This window comes from Ostrea edulis, chromosome 5 (assembly GCF_947568905.1).
Source record: "Ostrea edulis chromosome 5, xbOstEdul1.1, whole genome shotgun sequence".
In the NCBI taxonomy this organism is placed as follows: Eukaryota; Metazoa; Mollusca; class Bivalvia; order Ostreida; family Ostreidae; genus Ostrea; species Ostrea edulis.
The window spans coordinates 14,279,083-14,301,002 of NC_079168.1; the positions used below are offsets into that span (position 1 = coordinate 14,279,083).

Here is a 21,920-nt window from a genome sequence, read left to right on the forward strand (position 1 = left end):
TCCATTTTCGTTTATTCTTTCTCTCTAAAGATACAAAAAAGTCAGCCAGTCCCTATGTTCCTGATTGGTATAGCAGGAATGGTGATTGCTCTCGCTGTTTGTTTGTTGTTGTTTTGTTTTTTTATACATACGTTTTTCTACTAAATAAGCTGAACTCCTCAAAAATATATGGTTATCTTTCTTTCATTATACATGTATCAATACATTGTATTTATGTAAAATTAAAAATAATAATAATAATAAAAAACAAACAAACAAACAAAACACATACAAAGAATTACTGGCAGTTGCTTTTATTAAGAAATATATATATATAAATATTAAAATGTACATTCCTCGTCAGGAACGTACAGAAATATTGACACATAATCAGCAACTACAAAAAGCATATCAACCACCAATCATAATGATACCCAACTAATTCAAAGTGGACAGAACTAATGGAGATATTCAAATTACTGCTACACGAGCACATACACTAGTACCCGTGGAGAGGAAGAAGCTTTTTGTGAGTGAATATGGTGTATGTTTCACAGGCACTTTCATCATTCATAACTGATTTCTTCATCAAGCATGTCCACGAAATCAGTAAATATTCAAAATTCTTAACTCTGCTCCCATAGTTCAGAAATAATCTGATGCATAACAAGAAGTTTAAAAATCAACAATAAAACTTGAATTGTGTTTGTCTTAAAGTTTCCAGATCTTGAGTAATAATTTATCTTCATAGACACTACTCAACAGTACAACGAAAAACCTCAGAATGACACTAGAAATTCTAGTCTCAAAACAACATGTATATAATTACAAATTACTTCGGCATGTTGTGCCTTTCACATAAATTATTTCATTTTAAATGTACGATACTACAAAAAACCCTAATGGAAAGAAATTCAGACTGATCTAAGGAAATTTGATTGAATATATTGATAGCGTAGTTAGAGAGGTTCTGAATAAAAGAATTAAATCTAGGGTATTTCCGTAAAAAAAATGTTACTTTTTGCAAATTGCAATATCTTAAAGGTCTATTTCTAAGTTATAAATGCATTTTCCTTTTTCAAAAAAAAATCGTCAAACTGGGACAAATATTAAACCTGGATTGCTATACCTGGGAATCTCACTACAATAATTACGAGGAATCTTTGCATCAATATGATCAATACACCCTGGGATCAACTTTGCGGGTTGGTGAGAGTGAGCGTGCTCGAGCACGGGCTGCTTTCCTTTTTACTCGCTCTCGAGAGCGGCGGAAGTTAGATGCCTCCGTGTTTCCCATCGTCCGATGGTAGTCCTCATGACCACTGAAAAATCCATCTTCCATGTCTGCAACGGCCTCCTCCATGCTCATGGTGGTAAAAGCATGAGTGTGGTGTGCCTGGATCAACTTCTCAAGGCGGGAGATGATTTCATAATCAGGAATAGCAAGTGTGTTGATGTCGAGACCCAGCATTCTAGCTACTACATTACGGAAGTCCAAAAGCTGCAAATGAATAAAAAATCCCTTCATGAAACTCCCTGCTTGCAATATGAAATTTTCAAAGACAAGTTCAAACTCAAGAACAACTGAGAAGAAATATGCCATAGAAATTTGTGACGAACAAAAAGAGTGATGAACAGGGATAACCAGAGTACACTTACCACCCCCTCCCCCCTCTTTAGATCAAAAGGTAAAAATAACATTGAAAAATCATTTTAACAGAAGAAGTGTCTCGGGCGGTTACCTGCTTCTCCCTGTTCTGTATTGCATTCAGGGCATTCTTGCTGGTTCGGAGTTCACTGGATAGTGCCTGTACAGCATTGTCAGACACGAGCCTCTTCTCTTGGTTCTGTTGACTGGACACTTCCACTTCATCCTTCAGGTGTTTGATCTTGTGAGACTGTTTCTTTCTTAAGTCCTCCAGCTCCTCAACCTGAGCCACCAGTTCCTCAATCTCTCTCCTCTGTTCCATTGTTCTCATCTATAAATAAATTTGTCGAAATATAGTATGAAAAAATACATTAACTATGAAAAAGACATTGAATTTAGGAGTTGTATTGTTGTTGGGTTTTCTGGGTGGGGGGGGGGGGTATTGAAATATGAAAATTTACTATTTCTGAGATATTCAAGAAAGAGATGAGAGTTTTGGAGAGCATCTTTTTTTTCACCTATTTAAGACGCGGACACATTCAACAGTGTAATTACTGAATTTCTTATCACTGTGAGCAGATTATGGTAATTTTTGCACTTCCTCTTTTGTAGAATTATTTTTCAATGCCTTGGTTGATGTTTTACCACATGTATAAATTTTAACATTGCTATTTTATCATTTACCAGCACCTGCATCAATGTTGTTGCAGAGGCAGCAAACAGTACAAAATACCTATACTGTTAAGCACTCTACCTGTAATTCACTAGACCCCAGGAGCTGGGCTTTGAGGTTGGTGTTCTCATGCTTCAAGTCTGTGATCTGGAACTTAAATTTCTCAATCAGTTTTTCCAGTTTCCTAATTCTGAAAACTTCAGTGTCTCTCTCCTTCTGAATTTCTGTTTTTCCAAGGAGTTTCTCCTCCATATTGGTCATCTTCTTCCTCAGAAGGTCAAGATGAAGATCTTTGCTCTCCAGCTGTTCTTTGAGGGATTTTACCTTGCGCTGCAGGTTGTAGATGTGAGTAGATTTGTCCACTATGGTGTCTTGTTCCAATTTGACTAGCTGTTCTGCTCTTGAAATCAGAGCATCAATGGTCATGTCCAGACCAAGGTCGATTGAGATGCGATCCATTTTCATTTTTTCTCCTAATCTTTGTAAAGCTCTCAGATACTAAAACAGCATAGCAAAAATAAAATTCTCAGTGTGAAATTAATTAGAACATTCAATGAATGGATGAGTCTTTCAAAGTGTTAAATACTGATCTAAAGCATGATACAGTAAAACACACTTCTAACAAACATGCTTATAACAAATTCACACTTATTGTGAAGTGATATTTATTCCTGTATGAGAGGAAAATAACGAAAATTTTATCGGACATAACAAAGTTTGGTTATAACAAACTATTTTTTGCTACTCCTGGAGGTTTGCTATATCTGTGTTTTACTGTATTTCAAGAAAGAAGTGTTCAAAATGAGGACCCTGAAAACCTTCCCACTCTTACCTTTTCTTTGTCTGTTTTAAACTCGTCCCTCAGCACATCTCCCGCTGCCAACTCTCCCTCAGCACTGCGTAGTCGTTCATCATAATTCAAGAGATCACTCTCAGCTTTGCGAGCCCTGTGAGCTGCTGTCTTGTGTAACTCATATTGAGTTTCCAGCTGTTCTGTCAGAGTCTTGATCCTCTCCTCCAGAGATCCCACTTTCTACAGTATGTTGAAAAACTGCTTTTGAAGAACATGCATTGCAATTTCCATACAAAGTTATGGTTCAAGTAAAATTGGAATGGAAAATTATTAAAATTTCATGGAGCAATTTTATGATAAAAATATCTTTGCTTTACCAGTACCTTAATCTAAAGTCAACTTACCAAGACCAGATCTCTATTGTCTTGGAGGACAGTCTTGATTCTGTTCAAGATAAAGTCACTGGACGTGTTGCATCTCTCATCAACCGAAGACAAAACAGAGACCAGTTGTTCTCTGAAGAGATGAGCCTCGGTTTGAACTTTCCTGATGTCCTCAGCATTGCAGCGGTATTCCCGATCCAGCGTACTGAGTCTGCTATGTTTCAGATTCAGTTCTTCTCTAGCTGCTTCTAGTGCTCTCTGATTGGCATCTAGTCTCTCTGCCATCATAGCCATCTCCCGTTCCATGTTTCTCTTCTCTGTCAGAGCTGTATCTCTTTCCTTTCATTCGAATTGAAAACAAAACAATATAGCACTTATTCTCATAGATGTTTTATGAAAATTTAGGCATATTATTAAACTAAAGCAAACACACTATCAAATAAGAACATCGTAAATCCTTACTAGTCTGATATTGTCAACCTCCGATGTGAACCTTGTGGCGACCTTTTGCTCTTTGCCGACCTCTGACACCAATCTCATGATGGTTTCTCTGCTGGCTTTGCTTTCCAACTCTGTGCTGTTTAGCGTTTCATTCAATGTCACAATCTTACCCTTCAACAATGCATTTTCTTGTACTAGATCTGTCATCTACAAAATGAGAGGTTAAATCTTATCTTAGATTAGGTCTATGTGGATAGGGGGAGTAACTCCATCATTCCCTGACACCTTACATCATCACAATTCTCAGTAATGTGGCATTTAAATCGTGTGTATAGGCATCAAACTCAGTATAGAAAAACAAGGATTAGAGAAAACCGGTTTATACGTTATTTAATTATGCGATTAGGAAGAACACTGGTGAGGAAATGTCGCTAAGAATCTCTTCACATTTGTTTTCTTACACTTACCCTTCTGACAATTTCTTCGACAGTGAATGTAGTATGTGACATGTCATCCACAGAGATGATGCTGGATAACTGAGAGATGACCTCTGTGTACTTTTTCTCCATTGTATGAAGTCCCATCTCTATCCTCTCCCTCTCCTCCAGGTGTTTCCTACAGTGTCATCCATCAAGTAAATGTATTTAGCACATTGAACATGACTCAGAATAAATAACAAGTATTTATATCTAAAATTCTGTTTGAAGAAAGACAACTCTTGCTCATACCGAATTCTAGATTCCAGCTCTAGATTTTTTTCGTTGCTCTCTCTGATTTGGCGTTGTAGTTCAGTCACTGTGAACTCGCTCCTTCCAACAGCGGTCTCATAAGAGCCTGCTTTACCCTCAAGTTCCAAAATCTGCTGCCTGTGAGACTCTAACATTGATGTAAGCTTCATTTCATTTTCTTTGCTGGTTTCATACAATGATCTCAATTCTCTGATTTTAATTTCTTTTGATTCTAACTGAGCTTCAAATTCTCGTATCTGTAAATAACATGGAACATATTCATAATGTAAGCACAAAATATAAATGCACATTTACTCCTTCCACAAAGATATATAATTTAAGGTCAGTTAAATATAGTCCTTTCTTTGCAAATGAGAATTTAAAAACATGTACAGCACTGATAATTGTTATTTTCAAATCAAATTCACAGTACTAACTCTTTAAAAGACATGAAACTGGGTTAGCACAGATGTCAAATGACTGCACTACATCACGCCATATGATGACATCACATGGACAGTGAATATCGAATTTACACTAATTGATCTAGTGCAAGCTGGGGCAAGGGCATGCCATCTAAATGTTTAGGTGATTTTTTCAGAAGGTAAACATATATCAATATTGATGCTGCGAAAATCCTGTATATGACCTTGTCTGATCCATACCTTGGCACCAGTCTATGCATTTTGTCAACTATTGCGCTTCAGATATACAAATTATTTATGCAATGAACTGATGACATTTGTGAAGCAATATCGTTATTGTGTGGACAATTTTACTTATTCTCATACTTTTCTCAATTTGTTTAGTGTATGTCCTTGCACTGAAGCTGTTCTGTTGATATTGTGTGTCTCCCTCAGTAGTATACAATACAAAACATCATAATGAGAAGTCGAGGTCAAACCTACTCAGTGCATATCATATACAACCAATACTTATATGAACATGCTCCGAATATGTTTTAATATAGTTTTAATGGATGATCTGCATTTCAATCATCTTATTTGTATCTAGAAATGTTTACACTTTGCCTTAACTCATGTGTGAATATTAATTATGATTGAAAACAGCTAGGTTCGAAGGAATGGGTGTGGACAGAGCTCTCTCTTCTGAACTTTTCGGATTTGTTTTTTAAAAAATGAAGTAGAAAGTCAGAAAACATATTTTACCTGAATGGTGAGCTTGTCATTTTTTACTTGTAGGCCTGCTAATTCACTTCTAGCGGTTTCTACTGCATGGCGGTCTCCAAGAAAAATTGTGTCATGCTGTAAAAGTGAAGTCATTGACAGAGTTTTCATCACTAATCATCTATCTATTTCATGAGAAAGGAAATATAACTTATATTGATAGGAATTATAATAGTTGCATGCTACAATAGATTTGTTAAACATTCAAGAATCTTGCTGTTACAATTCTATACATTAACCATTAAATCTATACAACCATTGAAGTATTCATATATCATTAATATCATATCCTGTAACACTGTCAACATCTAATGCTCTAAGTCACCAGTCATGAATCATTAGGAATGATTCTGTTCACATGTTACCAATATCATAATTAAATTAATGTACTGGTAAAAGTGTGCAACTATTTAATCAAGGCTTACTCTTAGTGTGTCAGCTGATGATCTGATGTGAACTTTTGGTATTGCATCCATGCTAAAAATATAATCAAATTCACATGTTAGATAATGCATACATTTAATCTATCTGCACTAGACATAGAGAATTAATGTGAAAATATATGGTATAGCATTACCTTGACAATTGTTGAATTAAGGAATCTTTCTTCTGATTTTCTTCTTTTAATGACCTAATTTGGTCGTGCATCTGCAAATTATAATTTACATGTAATCAGAAATTACTGTAGTATTAACTACAAATAAAAGAAATTTCAGATGATTTTGTGAAGTATAAATTTCTGGACACTCGATCAACAATACAATATTCATTTATAAATAATTAATGAAACAGTGCATTTAACACTCAGATCTCGTGGGAAAATTATACACATTGTAAATATTTGCCTTCAATCAATACACAAAGTGATCTAGCTATTACAGTTCGTGCTAACATACAGACAAGTCTCTGTGTCAGGTTTTCACAAATTAGGATTTTGTGGAGTTTTTATTAGCCGAAACAAAACTCATTTTTACCCAAAGCTGCATTAGAAAAGAAAACAAAAGTTTCACTCAAATACTAAATGTTATACATGTATTCAGATATATTTGTCTCTAAGAAATAGATGCTATATAGATATTATCGATTTCAAGAATGCATAATGCCCAATATAATCAGATACAATCACATAGATTGATTGACCCTACCATGTCTCATAGTGAACATTTCAACATATAATTTAATTTCGGTTATGACAAACCATCAACATCATTCATGGTTGACTTTACAATACAGATTTTCAGAATGTATTACTCTGTGTCACATGATTGAATTTACCTTTTCATGTTGATATGATATAAATCATATCAGATGTTTTAATTTTTCAAAAAATATTTCTCAAGAAATGAAGTTAATATACTAAACCATAGTTGGTGCAGATGATACTAATTTATAAACCATTTCACAGTTTATAAGTATAATTTGCCCTAAACCATTTCATATCATATGATATGGTTAAGTATATACCCTCCCTATTCATTCCTAATTAACATATATATATTAAACTTATATTTTCCCGCATTTGCTAATGTGCCAAACAATGTTATTTTTGTATATGTCATATATTCAACAAGCTAACTATTTCTGAGACATAACTGTATGATCTGGGTATGGCAATATTTCTTCAAGATTCCTCAACAATTTGTTCTAATAATTAATGTAAATTTTATGTATGCTGTAATATATTGATCAACCATAGGCCCCAAGCATAAACCTCTCACCTCTGTCACCTGCCTACGGTTTGGGGATGGTGGTCTGGGGTGTTGTAGGCTGGAATCTGATGCAAACATTCTGGCACCCGGTGATGTTGATCTGACTCTGTGTAGGACGTCATTTTCAATCGTAGTTATTCTTCTCGGAGAAGGCTGTGTATCTAAAAATCCATGTTTCCGTATCGATGGAAGACCATGCCGGTCCCCTTCCCTGATATAACTTGCCATTTTTTGGTTGAACTACACAATAATTTCTTTTCCTCTTATTGCAGCGGTGTTGTCATATATTTTCCGTTCCCATTAGCCCTGCATAGCAACATGAAAACAAGTCACAACACAGGCACAGGAAGCGCACTTGCTACGTGATTTTCGCGCGAGATTTTGCGAGAGTTGAAAGAGTGAGTTCCCTTCCGTCTAACCTTGAGGTATTGGAGTTGTTTCTACAATGAAGGTTGGTAATTTGCTTTTCAACGCATTTATGTGAACTCCAAAAGGTTAGAAAGCACAATTCGAATGTTAAGATACCGTTGGTTGCCATTGGATTGGGTTTTACGCGTCCAGTCCAGGGATCGTGCTCTCATTTCAAGATTAGAAAGGGGGGGGGGGGTCATTTGAAAATGATATTTAAAGAATCGCCCATTCATCTGTAGTAAGTTTTATGGACTATCAATATCTGTAAAAGAGATGTACAGAAAAGTACAAGGTCAAAATGGTGACGTTTACTCGTGTTTACATTTACATACATTGTTTGAAACTGAAAGTAATAAGATAATTTCATTTTTAGGTAGGCTTAATATGTATACGGTGTGACCGTTGGACCGAGCGAAGCATACATGTACGTAACTCCGTGTCCCGAGCGGTAATCATAATTCCGTTAAGTACGGTAGATTATGATTCATATAAAAATATATATTTTGAATGAAATTTCCTTGCGCTAAACACCCAGTAACATCTCAATATCAAAGGAGTTTATATGGGGACAACAGTTTTACTAGATAGAATGTTCTATCGTTAAAATGATAATGTCCTACGGACCCGATTTAACGATAGAATGCGTCCTATATACCTGCAATGTAGCAAAATGAAAATTGCACACAGTGCATGTTTCGGTAAAATTATGTAACACATCACTCATATGCATTTGGAAAGTTATCTTAACGACCCACTTGGGCCGTTCTTATTTGCAAATTAGGTAAGCGTTCGTTTTTGGAAAACAGCATGCAGCAGGGTGTTCCGATGGCAGTTTCCGGTAAAATGGCAGTCAGTTCGAATCGAGAAAAGTGACATTTCAAAGTGTTGAGTTTACAATATTATTATACGATTTTTTACAGTGTTAAGGACTTACAAATTACCAATGAGGTTAGTTGTTTATAAATTTAACTTTAAATGTACGCGTTTATTCTTTGATAAGTTTAAAATCGTTTTGGAGCGATTCCGCAATTTTCTACTACATTACGGGTATATGGGAGGTATTCTAACTGTGGTGAGGGCCTGTCCCGAGACACAGTTAGATTATTCTAACTACAGTTTTACATGATCCGCTTATTCATCGAACGCGGGAAATAAAACGCAAGGCGACGTAAGCTGTGCATTGTGACGTCACATTTAGCCTCGACTTTTTTCTTTTTCCAAGCAAACAATTATAAACACCAATAATACATTCAGTATGGAATGAAAAAGGCCGTTGAAACTAAACAAAATTAACCAATAAATTCAAAATGGTAAAAAAGTAACCGTAATTTTATCGTATATTCTTATTCAAAGAAACCCATGAACTCGTTCATCTATTTAGTCGTATTACGGTTTTATATGTATTTATTTGCTAAAACCTGTTACAATGATAATTTTACTATTCACTTTGAACAAACTGAGTGTTTAAATTACGAATTGCACGTTAGAGTCTTTTATTATTGGCATTCAAAATAAAACACGAATAACTGTTGAAACAGGTAATGAAAAAATAAATGGCGGCGCCCATATGGATCACGAAAATTTCAGTGAACGTATATGGAGATTATCTCTTTTTCTTTTGCTGATTTTGACTTTTTTCTTTTACATACGTGTTACCTTTAGAGCCTTGCTTCGCGGACGGGCCTTTGGCCCGTCCGAGCTTCGCTCGGTATAAATCAGCATGTCAAAAATATTAGAGAAAAAGGATTGAAACCTGTTACATAACTTAACATTGTGCAATTAAACAAAATTATATATATATGATAATTATGTAAGTTTTAACTACCAAGGAATGGGCTCATGTTGTAATAAATAGGTTAATAACAAAATTAGGGGTGAAACAATACAGTACCTTTTCGATTCGATTTTCGATAGCATAGTGTAGAATTTTAGACTTTTGGTAAACTTTATATTAATTTGAAGGTTTGCTTGAAAAAGTAATGAGTAAATGGGCTTATTTTTAGGGTGCTCGTGTTGATTTTTTGCGTACTCTCCCTCTAGTAGTTTATTTTCGGGGAGAAATTGAAGACATACTATGTTTGCAAACACTACAGTGAAATTGATGATGCAATCTCCACATGGAAACGACAACGCACACACGTAAACAAAAGGTCACCGATTCTGGTCAGTCACTGAAATAGGGCAGTCAACGATACTGCAATTTAGGCAGGGTACTAAGAATATTACATGGTGCATAGGAGAAAATGACATGATTCAGATGTTGAATTGATGCATGGTATACACGGATAATGACGAACTATGAAAAATGTAAGACTGGACAAATCTAAAATTGGTGATATTGCCATATTGAATACAAGGTGGAGCACAATTCCCATAAGCGAGCAAAGTGGAAAACTGAAAATGAAAAAGGAAATAGCAAAAAACGTAAAACAGGACCCAAAAAGGTTTTGGTATTAAATATGCAAACTCCACAAGGAAAACTAAATCAGACTTGCGTAAAGCTGAAATACAATATTGAAAATGGAGAAACGACAACTAAAAATAAGAGCGTTAAAAAATTTCCAAACAGATATGCAACAGCAGATAAGGCAAGCAGCATCATAAGATTGATAAGTAGAACATATAATTATATGCTGGGGGAAAAAGAACCACATAATACAATTTCATATTCATTTTGATACATATTGATGCCATAAAAATTATGTAAACATTGGTTTGATAATCAAAGTTTTACAACCACTAATGATAATTACAGTCATTAACAATTCAAGGTCACCCAAGTTCAATATATAGTAGTAAGTACCCCCTACTAGTACCAATGGCTTCCTCCAACTATACTGTGGGGATCCGTGGGCGATCGACTCGAGGAAGAGGAAATGGACCCATCCACCACCTTCTGGAGGACCCAATCATCCCCGAATCTTCAAGGAGACCCGTCCCCATTCCCAGGGGATCCGAAGGTTGACCACCATCGTCGCCTCGCTGCAACAAACCTAGTGTAGCAGGGCCCCTAATGGGCATTCTGCACTATAAGTCTTCACCATCGTCAAGTACCAATGACTGTCTGACATCTTCCCATGGATGAAATTAAGTCTCTACTGTCTGGGGATGTTGTTTCACTCTAACTGCAGAGCATGGACTAGTTGTTGCGAAGTCTGAAGTTGCAGTTGTCTTTGGCAGATGTGCTTATCCAGATCGTCCCATGCATATTCAATAGGGTTCAAACCTGATAATTTGAATGGCCAAGGAATAACCTGGATATTGTGTTTTTGCAAAACATCACATGTTCGATGAGTAGTATGTGGTCTGGCATAGTCATGTTAGAATACTGTTAAAGGATGTTGAATTAGGAACCACGTGTGTCTGTATGACTTCATCAATATACCGTTGAGCCGTCAAAGTACCCTGTGTGTAAACCAGTGGTGTCCTGTCTGTATAGGATACTGCTGCCCAACTTCATACTCTACCCCCTCCAAACTAGTCAGACTCCTGGATGTCATTTTGCACAAAATATTCATTTTGGCGCAAATACTACACTCTGATTTTTTTCCATCATATATTGCTTTAATACAAACATAATTTAGTGAGCTGGGTTTTATGTAGATACAAAATGCATCCTGTGTAAAAATAGTTTTAATCCACTTATTTATAAAAGATCTTTATTTCTAAAGCCAAAAAAAAAAAACCCTGTTAATTTTAATCGATCTAAAATCATGTCCATGTCCATTAACCTTAAGGAGAAATATAATGAGAATGCAGGCCCTACAGACTTGTGAATGCCAACCTACAAGTCAGATTAGTCCAAGTCGGATTTCAATCTTTATGTCGAATTAAATGTGTGAAATTCACTTAAAACAGAGAAACTTTTGATAATTATCACTTAGGCCATTATTAAAAATACTTTTGTTTGATGTACTCCGACCCACATTTTTCAAGGTGGGTCGGTAGGTAGGTAGGTTTTTTTTTTAAGTGTCATGAATTTTTTTTTATATTTTCTTTTAAAATAAGGAGAATTTTCTATTTTTCAAGGGAACCCCCCCCCCCCCCCCCAAAATTTGAAATTTTAAATTGCTGAAAAAAATGATCAGGTAGGAGCAAATTTGATGGGTCGGTCGGAGTACATCAAACATATCCATTTTTATTTTTGGCCTTATCAGTTCTTGACCAAGTGAAACCCAATATGCTAATGTGAAAATTATCAACTATTAGTGTACAGCTGTCCAATGTTACAATTTTTTGTTGGACCTTGGCTTAGTGTGTAGTTTATAAGAAAGACTCAGGATGTCTCGGGTCAGCAATGTGGCCCATGGGTCCCTTGCTTGAAATTACATGAAATCTTTGGAAGTAAGTTTTTTGTTGCCAGTTTGCGTATTTGTAGATTTTAAGAGTAGTGTTATATGTATTCTAGGGGCTACGTGTTGTATCTCGAGGTTTCTCCACCTCAGCCATCAGAAGGGATGTCCAGGACATGAAGCCCAGATTTCTGGTTCCCAAAAGTTCTCCAAGCAATCCATTCAGCTACGAGAACTTAGTAGTCAAAAGAATGAAATACTACTTGGTAAGACTTCTTGTTTATATTATAAACATGTTTCGGGAGAGACTTCTTCTACATTTGATAAGTATATGATGCATGTACAGTACATGATATTATTACAAAATATATTGTAACAAACATATTTTATGCCCTCATATACCCAATTTTATTATCCTTTCGCAATTCATTGTGAGAGAGGACAAACTAACAGGACTGTTTGTGTATGTACATTAGTAGTAGTTTATTTATTTATAGTGACATGTGTATATTCACAAACATTATGTTAACGGACAGTGTAAAAATAAATCAAACACCCGGCCCATCGGGCCTATATGCCACTTTAAACACAAAACTTAAATGCAGTACATAAAGAAGAAAAAAAGAAGAAGCACAGCGTTAAGAAATAAAGGAAAAACAAACATGAAAACACACATACATGTTGTAAGTAAATACCTGCAGTACATCAGTGTGTTTTATGAGATAATGGGGAAAGTATAAAACCATATGTATGTAGATGTTGATACATATACACATAATCTACATTCTTAATTTTTGAAAATAATTGACTGTCTACTCATTAATGAAGAATACAAATACTTTGCAACCTGGCGAGGATAATTTGAAATTAGCATGCATAATACATCCATATATGGCATCGGTGACCTAGTGGTGAGGCCGTCAGACTCTCGACTGAAAGGTCATGGGTTCGAGTCCTGGCCGAGGCAGGGCTGACGTTGTGTCCTTGGGAAAGGCACTTCACATGAATTTCCTCACTCCACCCAAGTGTAAAAGGGGTACCTGGCTATAGACAGTGAAAGATATTGTTAGAATGTTAGTGCTCTAGCGCTTTTAATGGAGCTTGCACTGTATGCTTCCAAGGAGGCTGAGAAAGTTCTAGATTGATATAAGGTCTGCCAGGATAATAATGTACATTAATTATTGTAAAGTGCTTTGAGCAGCATACGCTGGAAAAGGCGCTATATAAAACCAATCATTATTATTATTATCTGTACATTAGTGTGTGTGTGTATCACTGAAGTTGTAGACAATCTACCTGTCTACAGGCCACAGTCTTTGCTTGTTTAATGATACTCCACAGGTAGGCTTGTTATCAAAAGAGGAAGAACCTTATTGATTTTGAGATCAAAGGTCAATGTCATTACAGGGTCTTCCTAGAAAAAGCTGGTAGGCACTCTATGACTACAAGCCACATTTTTTGGCTCCATTGATTTCATACTTCATATGTAGCTTCATTATCAAGAAAGGAAGGACTTTGTTCAGTTTTGGGTTTTAAATTTCTTTCAGATTACCCTCTACTAAATCTGCATTTTTTGACTAAATAAAGTAGATTTGAAAATTTTCAACTTCAAAATATTGTTGTACATATCCTCCACTTTTCATCCATATCAAATTTCTCTGGTGTAGCATACCTTCTTAACTTATGGGTCAAATGAAGATATAATTTTCTATAATAATTAGTTTTGAAATTAATTGAAATCAAATTAATTTGGTGGGGGTAACCATCACCACATTTTATGTTAAAGGTGAATTGGAATCTTTTTTCATCCATACAGTGTCAAATAAAAATGATTTCTTAAAAAAAAAAAAAGTGTCAGAGTACAGAACTTGTGTATATACTTAACATGACATGTGTCCTGCAAAATGTATTTGAAAAACATCTGGGATTTTATTTTTGACGATAACTAATTCTACTGCATAAAATTAAGATAGTTGAGATTTCAGAGTGGTGATTCCAGAATTTGTGCCTTTTCAGTATAGGTATTAGAATATTAATAAACAAAAAAATAAATTTTTATGAAAAGATGTAGGGAGACAGATTTACCACTTTATGGATTGGATCCTTGGGGAATGGAGCATGTTTCATTCACATCTTTAAATTCCAGGCACAACTTGTATAAAGTTCTAAAATATCAAATTCAGTATCAGTTTTAAATTCTCCCACAAGTTGTTTGTTCCTCACATACACGAGAACAAGGAACAACAACTCTGGGTAGAGATATCCCCCTGATAAGAAAGATAACTCTATCAATCTTACATTGATGATATACATATAGATACTTCTATAACTCATAATATTGATGAATTACTAAAAATATAGATTTCTCTATTACTCTTACATTGATAAATTGATTCCTTTATAACTCATACATTCATAAATTACTAATATTATACATTCCTCTGTGACTTATACATTGATAGAATACTAAAATTACAGAGATTTTACTAAGAAGAAGGATTCTTCTTAACTAACAATGTATCCAGAACTGCTTGCACTGTGCTGATGTATGATAAATGACAGTTTAAACTTAAGTATACAAACCTTTTACAAGGGACATTATGCATTAACATACATGTGTTGTTGGCATCATTTAAAGTGCCTGTTTTATTTTCAATCCCTCTTTAATTTTTCAGAAACCAGCAACTGAATTCACCCATAACAGAACTCCTTTTGGTAAACCGTACACCATCTTTGTCACAGCTTTTTCCATGGCTTACTTTGTGTACTACACAATTGAAAGGGCACTGTATCTACCAAATGCCCAAAAATCTTAGATAGGACTGTTACGAAGAACTGTTTGAATCATATGATACATCTATTGTAATGTTTAAAACAATAAACCTTGAAGACCTCTATTTGGTGGCTGGTTTTTTTTAAGTAATTAAAAGAGCAGTCAAAAACCAAATGATTCAGTTAAAAAAAAAATACATGCATCACTAAAAAAAAGTATTCATTAAATAGCACCAGGTGTTTGAATGTTCACATGGAGAGGGTTGTAGCAGTGTTCATAAAATTTGGGGTTGAGTTCTAACTTTCTGAGTATATTCACTTGTGTGTGTATATATGTATATGCTCTCTCTACTTGGACCAGGTTTGCATGAAAGATGGAACTACAAGTTGTATACCTTTTTATGTCCAATGTTTCTCAGATCTTTGTGTTTAGAATCCATACCCATTCACATGTGAATTAAGGATCACTACATTTTTAATTTGACCCAGCTTGCATGGATGAACTGTTATTGGTGCATATTGCCAATATTGTAATCTCGATCATTCTTCAGATATTGCATCGGAACTAAATTTTGGGGATGTACTTGGAGCAGGTAGATTCCCAAATAGCAACAAGCAAATTACTGTGGGTGTGTTAGAATTTCAGAGAATAGATAAATGGGTCGAAAAAAATTTTTCATGATGTCCGGATTTTTTTGTGTCTGACATTGAAAACTTACAAATTAAATTAGATATTTTGATCCGCTCATGTGGGGAATATGCGAGCGAATCTAATATTGTATGAGTACTTATTTTCGCGGGATTCAAATTTTAGTGGCTTTGTACTGAAGCAAGATTGCTGGCTCTAAAATATGAAATTCTCTGTCCATTCTCATGCATAGAAAAAGTGCTAAATCATGATTATACCAAATAGTGCAACAGCTTTGATTGTGTCAAAGTTTAAAATATAAAATAAGTATATGCTCTGTACACTACTCATCTTTCTAATTTTAAGTACAAAACTGAAACAGCCCTGTGGAGAACATCAATATATGTGTAGTATGAGAAAGGAGAAAAGTTACTGCTGGACCAGAAATCGAAATCGGGACTCCTGCATTACTAATCAGGTGTTCTAACCACTAAGCTACCCAAACCGATATCCACGATCCATATAGCCCTAACTACTACATTTTCCTCCCTACTTTAATTGTCTTCGCCCTCGAAGACACACAACCCAGATTCTTTTGCCACAGGCAGGATTTTCACCTAAGTCCAGGGTTGTCAACAGCACCAATTGTGCAGATATAGCAAAGGAGAAAATTCATGTATGGACCGGGAATCAATGCCTGAGGTTTCTGAATTACTTGTCAGGTGCTCTAATCACCGAGATATCCACAGTCCATGTTATGCATGTATTACCACAGGTACCTGAAGTGTGGATAGTTTGTACAGATCTTGTGTACATACCCCCCCCCCCTTTTAGAAAGAAATTATTTTTATACAGAACCAATAATTTGTCCAAAATATGTTATTTCCCCACTGATCACCCTCATAAGTCATTCTGAATAGTCAGTTTCAACCTTCTGTAAGCTTCAGAGATGACCTCTTGTGAGATACTAATATGACTATCTGCATACATTAGTATCTCACAAGTGGTCATCTCAAAAGCTTACAGAAAGTGGAAACTAATTATTCAGAATGACTTATGAGGGTGATCGGTTCTGTATAAAATTATTTATTTCTAGAAGGGGGGGGGGGGGGGGGGGGTGTATGTACATAAGATCTATACAAGCTATCCACACTTCAGGTGCCTGTGGTATTACATGTACAAATGCTAACATCACAGAATCTATTAATGTTTGTATATGACGGAGAGGAGTGATTATATTCTTTTCCCAAATATGCATTTCCATGTTCAAATGCAAGTATAAAACTCGGTGGGAAGGTAAAGTGTAAAGCGCCCTAGTGTAATTTGTTTTATATAAGGCGCTATATAAATTTCATTAGGTCACCTGAGTAAACTCGGCGACCTATTGCAATTGGTCGTGTCTGTCGTGCGTTAACAATTGAACATTTTTAACTTCTTAATAACTACCAGTCCAATTCTTTTCAAATTTGGTATGAAGCATCATGGGACAAGGGGGACATAAATGTAAATTTCAGGACTCCTGAGGCCCTAGGGGTGGGGCAAAAACTGCCCAAAATTGACCAACTTTCAAAAATCTTTTCAAGAACCACACACATGTAAGAAAAACTAAATGCATAGTGATGTAGAGCAGGAAGGCCTCTACCAAAATTGTAAATTTCATGATCCCCGGGGTAGGGGTTCTGACCCCAGGGCGGGGCAAATCTTGTTATATACATGTAGTGTTTATATGTAAAACACTTAATTTACATCTTCTTTAATGCTATTATACTAAATTGAAAGCAAATAGATATTTAGAAAGAAGAGGTAGTCCTTTACCAAAATTGTAAATTTGATTATTCCAGGGGTAGGGGTTTTGGTATCAGGGTGGGGCCAAAATGGTCAGTTATTAAATGTGTGAACAATAGACATTTTTAAGTTCTTGATAACTATCATTCCAATTCTTTTCAAATTTGGTGTGAAACATCTTTGGAACAAGGGGAACATAAATTGTAAATCTCAGGATTTCTGCACCCCTGGGGCCTTAGGGGCTGGGCAAAAACTGCCCAAAAATGACAAGTTTTCAAAAATCTTCTCAAGAACCACACACAAGTAAGAAAACTAAATGCCTAGTAATGTAGAGCAGGAAAGACTCTACCAAAATTGTAAATTTCATGATCCCCGGGGTAGGGGTTATGACCCCCAGGGCAGGGCCTAACTTGTTATATAGTGTTTATGTGAAAAACACTTAAATAACTTTCTTTAGTGCTTTTGATACTAAATTGAAACTAAATGGATAGAGCAGGTAGTCTTTTACCAAAATTGTAAATTTGATTTTCCCCAGAGTAAGGGTTTTGACCCCAGGGTGGGGCCAAACTTAGTATATAGTATTTATGTGTAAGTTTGCTGATACTGTAAAATCTAAATGCATACTTAGGAATAGCAGAAAAGGATGTACAAAAAATGGTGAATTTCACAACATATCTTTTGATATTTCAATGCTAATACACCTATTATTTAAAGCCTTTCATCAGTGTATTCACTTTTGAGGGCAGTGAAGTTAAAAGAACACATCTTGTTTTATACTGTTGCTGAACATTAGAATTTAGCTTAGATATTTAGAACAGGATTTTTTTTCTTTCTAGATTTCATAGCCCATGGAAGTAGTAATACCTGTGGGCCTCTTTATTATTATTAACGTCCTGGCCAAAAAAAAATAAATGTAAGTGTCTTTCTTTAAAGATCAACTACCTTTTTATTAGATATGATCACTATTTATTGAAAATGTCCCAAGATACCCAGTCTCAGTGAAAATGATAAATTAGTCATACACCCATAATCCATGTAGAGGTGGTGTTTTTTTTTATGAACAGCCACCCTTCAGCAAACTTGCGCCAGAGTTCGTTTGCTTACAGCGGTCAGGTAAACGTAGATGAGGCCTCGACGGGGAGTTGGGTTCTTCTGTAGTGTATGAATATGGAGCGCCAAATTATCATCTCACTCAAATAATTTAAGATATCTTTATTCATTTGAAGATATCATCATTTCAATTATTGCGCGCAAGGATTGAATTGATGCGCGCATTAAATTAATTATTGCTCTCACCAATTGAAATAATGTGTGCATCAAATCAATTATTGCTCTCACCAATTGAATTAATGGGGGCAATAATTGATTTGATGCGTACATTACTTGATTTGATGAGAGCAATACTTGATTTCATGCGCTCATTCATTTGATGGGAGCGATAATTGATTTCATGCGCTCATTAATTCATTTGGTGAGAGCAATGATTGATTTGATGTGCGCATCATATTCAATTATTGCTCTCGTCAATCCAATTCATGCGCACATCAATGTGGAGGAATTATTGCTAGCATTAAATTTGGAGCTCGGTATAAATGATTTGATGATATCTTTAATTCAGTTGAAGATATCTTTAATTATTTACAATGCTTTTGTATTAGGAATTAATGCGCGCATCAATTCTTTTAAAGAGAGCAACAATTCAATTAAAGAGATCATTAATTCAGTTGTGAATATGTTGAATTGAAGATATATAGTTCTCTCTAAAATAATTATTGCGAGCATCAATTGAATTAATGATATCATTAATTCAATTGAAGAGCAATGATTCAATAAATGCACGCATTAATTGAACTGATGCGCGCTACAACTCAATTGAAGAGAGCAATGATTTCAATTATTGCGATCATTATTTGAATTGCATGATGCGAGCATTAATTGAATTAATGCTCTATTAATTGAATTGTAGCGCGCATCAATTCAATTATTGATATCATCAATTCATTTGAAGAGAGCAACAATTCAATTGTAGCGCTCATCAATTCAGCAGAATGATTAGTGCTATCATCAATTCAATTAGTGCGCGCAATAATTCAGAATTAAAGATATTAATTATTTGCACCCGCATCAAATGAATTAATGACATCTTCAAATCATTAAAAAATATCTTCAATTATTTGAGTTTATGTTAATTTGGCGCTCCATATATGAAAGCTGTATGTTGAAAACTAAAAATTTTACAAAAGTGAATATTAAATGTGTCCACATCAACTTTTTGTCACAGCATCTGACGAAAACCCTTGACCCCCAAGTCAAAGTTTTGTAACCCTCTACCTGCAAAGTGACCTCACAACAGTGTTAGATTTTTTCTGTCGTCAGCATCATCCTTTGGTCATTAATTACCCAGCCTGATAATGTATGTCCGTGACAGTTATCTGGACGGGGAGTTCTAACTGTCGATGATAGTATATGTAGGTTTTAATCCTGAGGCACCCAGGGTTCATCCTGGTAAATTACTGTTGTGGTAAACTGTTTAGCATTTCTTAAACTATCTATTATGCGCAGGCACTCGACGTTTTGAATATATATAATAAAACAATTGTCTTCGTGTAAACACAATATTCATGAATACTATGTGTACAGGAAGACATTTGTTTTAATATTATGTTTACAGGAAGACAATTTTTGTTATCATATATATTTAAAACGTTGAGTGTCTGTGTATCTATACTATATATATCTATGTATATTGCGCTATGTAAAAAACTAAGGATTCACGATATTTGTCACACGCTCTACTAGCATATGTATTGTATATGATCAGATCTATCGAAAGATTGTGTAAAGTGTCGGATCAGGGTATATTTAAGGGTTTAATCATAAAATGAATTAACCCCCCCCCCCCCCTCAAACAAAATCCTATTGGCAGAGGCGGATTTAAAGGGGACGCAGCCCCCCCCCCCTTTAAAATTTTCAAATTTAAGGTAAATCGTGGTCTCTTGTTAAGATAAATGTAAACGATAAAAGAAGCAATCATTTCGTTCACTCTCAGAGCAATAAATGACAAAATCTTTTGATTTACTGAATTACTTTTATTGGGAGAACTTACATTTTTTCTAAAAACCCATAACATTTTCATCATTTTATTGATTCCCTCTATCAAAAATGACAGAAAATAGTAAAATTGACATGTATAGGAGACATATTTCAAGCCCTATGAAATCTGTAAAATCCAGGAGCTTCCGGGGGCTTCGCCCTGGACCCACTGGGGGGGGGGGGGGGGGGGGGGGTCTCAAGGCGGCCCCAGACCCCCTGCCTAATAAAGTTGCGCCCCCCCCCCCCCCCCCTAACCTCAATTCCTGGATCCCCCCTGATTGGAGTAGAGTTTGTAGATAAATTTTACCTCTGCACTTCGCACACAAATGTGAACCACTGTCATTTTCTAAGTAAGTTGGCCCTCTGTCAAGATTATCTACACCTAGTTGGGGTCACACAGATTCTAATCAGCCATGTAATGGAGAATGGTAAGTTAGAATGAATTTCAATGTGGCATGAGATGCTAAAAATCGCGCGGGGGGGGGGGGGGGGGGGTGGGCATTTGCATTGTTAGGAAGGTCTAACTACAATCTATTTGCAGGGGTTGTAATAATAGTGCAATTGGTTTAAAAGTTATTTTATTTCGCCTGTCCGGTAAATTTTGGCAGGGTCACTGTTAGACCCCCTGGCCAAAAGTCCCGTATCATACAGTAATTACACTTCTCATTCACCTGTGTTGTACAACGACCCATTAATAAATACCCATAGCCATGAAATAAATTCTGCTAATTCGTGATAAATAACAATGCAGTTAACTGCAGATGTCACACCATGGTCACATGGCGATACAAAAATTCTAGTTGGAAAAAAATCCAAAGCCGTCAAATTCGCGAGTTTATCCTAAATCCACAACCAACACTTCAAAATCAAATTCATCGCAGGATGCAACATAAAAGACGGATTTCTTTATTCATTTCCATGCAGCTGGGTTGAACAAAGTTGCAAATGTTGATAGAATCATGGATTTCGAAATTACGTAAATTCCAAACAGGATTGACAGCTCCACCCCCACAGGAACCTGAACCGAGTAATCATTCACCCCCTGACAGCCCCACCCCCACAGGAACCTGAACCGAGTAACCATCGCCCCCACAGGAACCTGAACCGAGTAATCATTCACCCCCTGACAGCCCCACCCCCACAGGAACCTGAACCGAGTAACCGTCCGCCCCCTGACAGCCCCACCCCCACAGGAACCTGAACCGAGTAACCGTCCGCCCCCTGACAGCCCCACCCCCACAGGAACCTGAACCGAGTAACCGTCCGCCCCCTGACAGCCCCACCCCCACAGGAACCTGAACCGAGTAACCGTCCGACCCCTCTCTGACAGCTCCACCCCCACAGGAACCTGAACCGAGTAACCATCCGCCCCCTCTCTGACAGCTCCACCCCCACAGG

At 36.1% G+C, this 21,920-nt stretch overlaps 2 protein-coding genes across 2 annotated transcripts; one reads left to right on the forward strand and one right to left on the reverse strand.

Annotated features, from left to right (window-relative positions):
• Positions 1-277: 277 nt before the first annotated feature.
• On the reverse strand, positions 278-7,867 carry LOC125650639 (coiled-coil domain-containing protein 170-like). The gene is made up of 12 exons (XM_048879095.2): positions 7,551-7,867; positions 6,410-6,480; positions 6,258-6,309; positions 5,815-5,910; positions 4,646-4,902; positions 4,385-4,532; positions 3,939-4,124; positions 3,498-3,815; positions 3,133-3,333; positions 2,382-2,798; positions 1,722-1,958; positions 278-1,480 (listed from the first exon to the last, which is right to left on the reverse strand). The coding sequence occupies exons 1-12, from the start codon at positions 7,767-7,769 to the stop codon at positions 1,157-1,159; spliced, it is 2,526 nt and encodes an 841-aa protein (XP_048735052.1). The 5' UTR covers positions 7,770-7,867; the 3' UTR covers positions 278-1,156.
• LOC125650640 (uncharacterized) lies at positions 7,864-15,141 on the forward strand. The gene is made up of 3 exons (XM_048879096.1): positions 7,864-7,992; positions 12,361-12,510; positions 14,920-15,141. The coding sequence occupies exons 1-3, from the start codon at positions 7,987-7,989 to the stop codon at positions 15,058-15,060; spliced, it is 297 nt and encodes a 98-aa protein (XP_048735053.1). The 5' UTR covers positions 7,864-7,986; the 3' UTR covers positions 15,061-15,141.
• Positions 15,142-21,920: the final 6,779 nt, after the last annotated feature.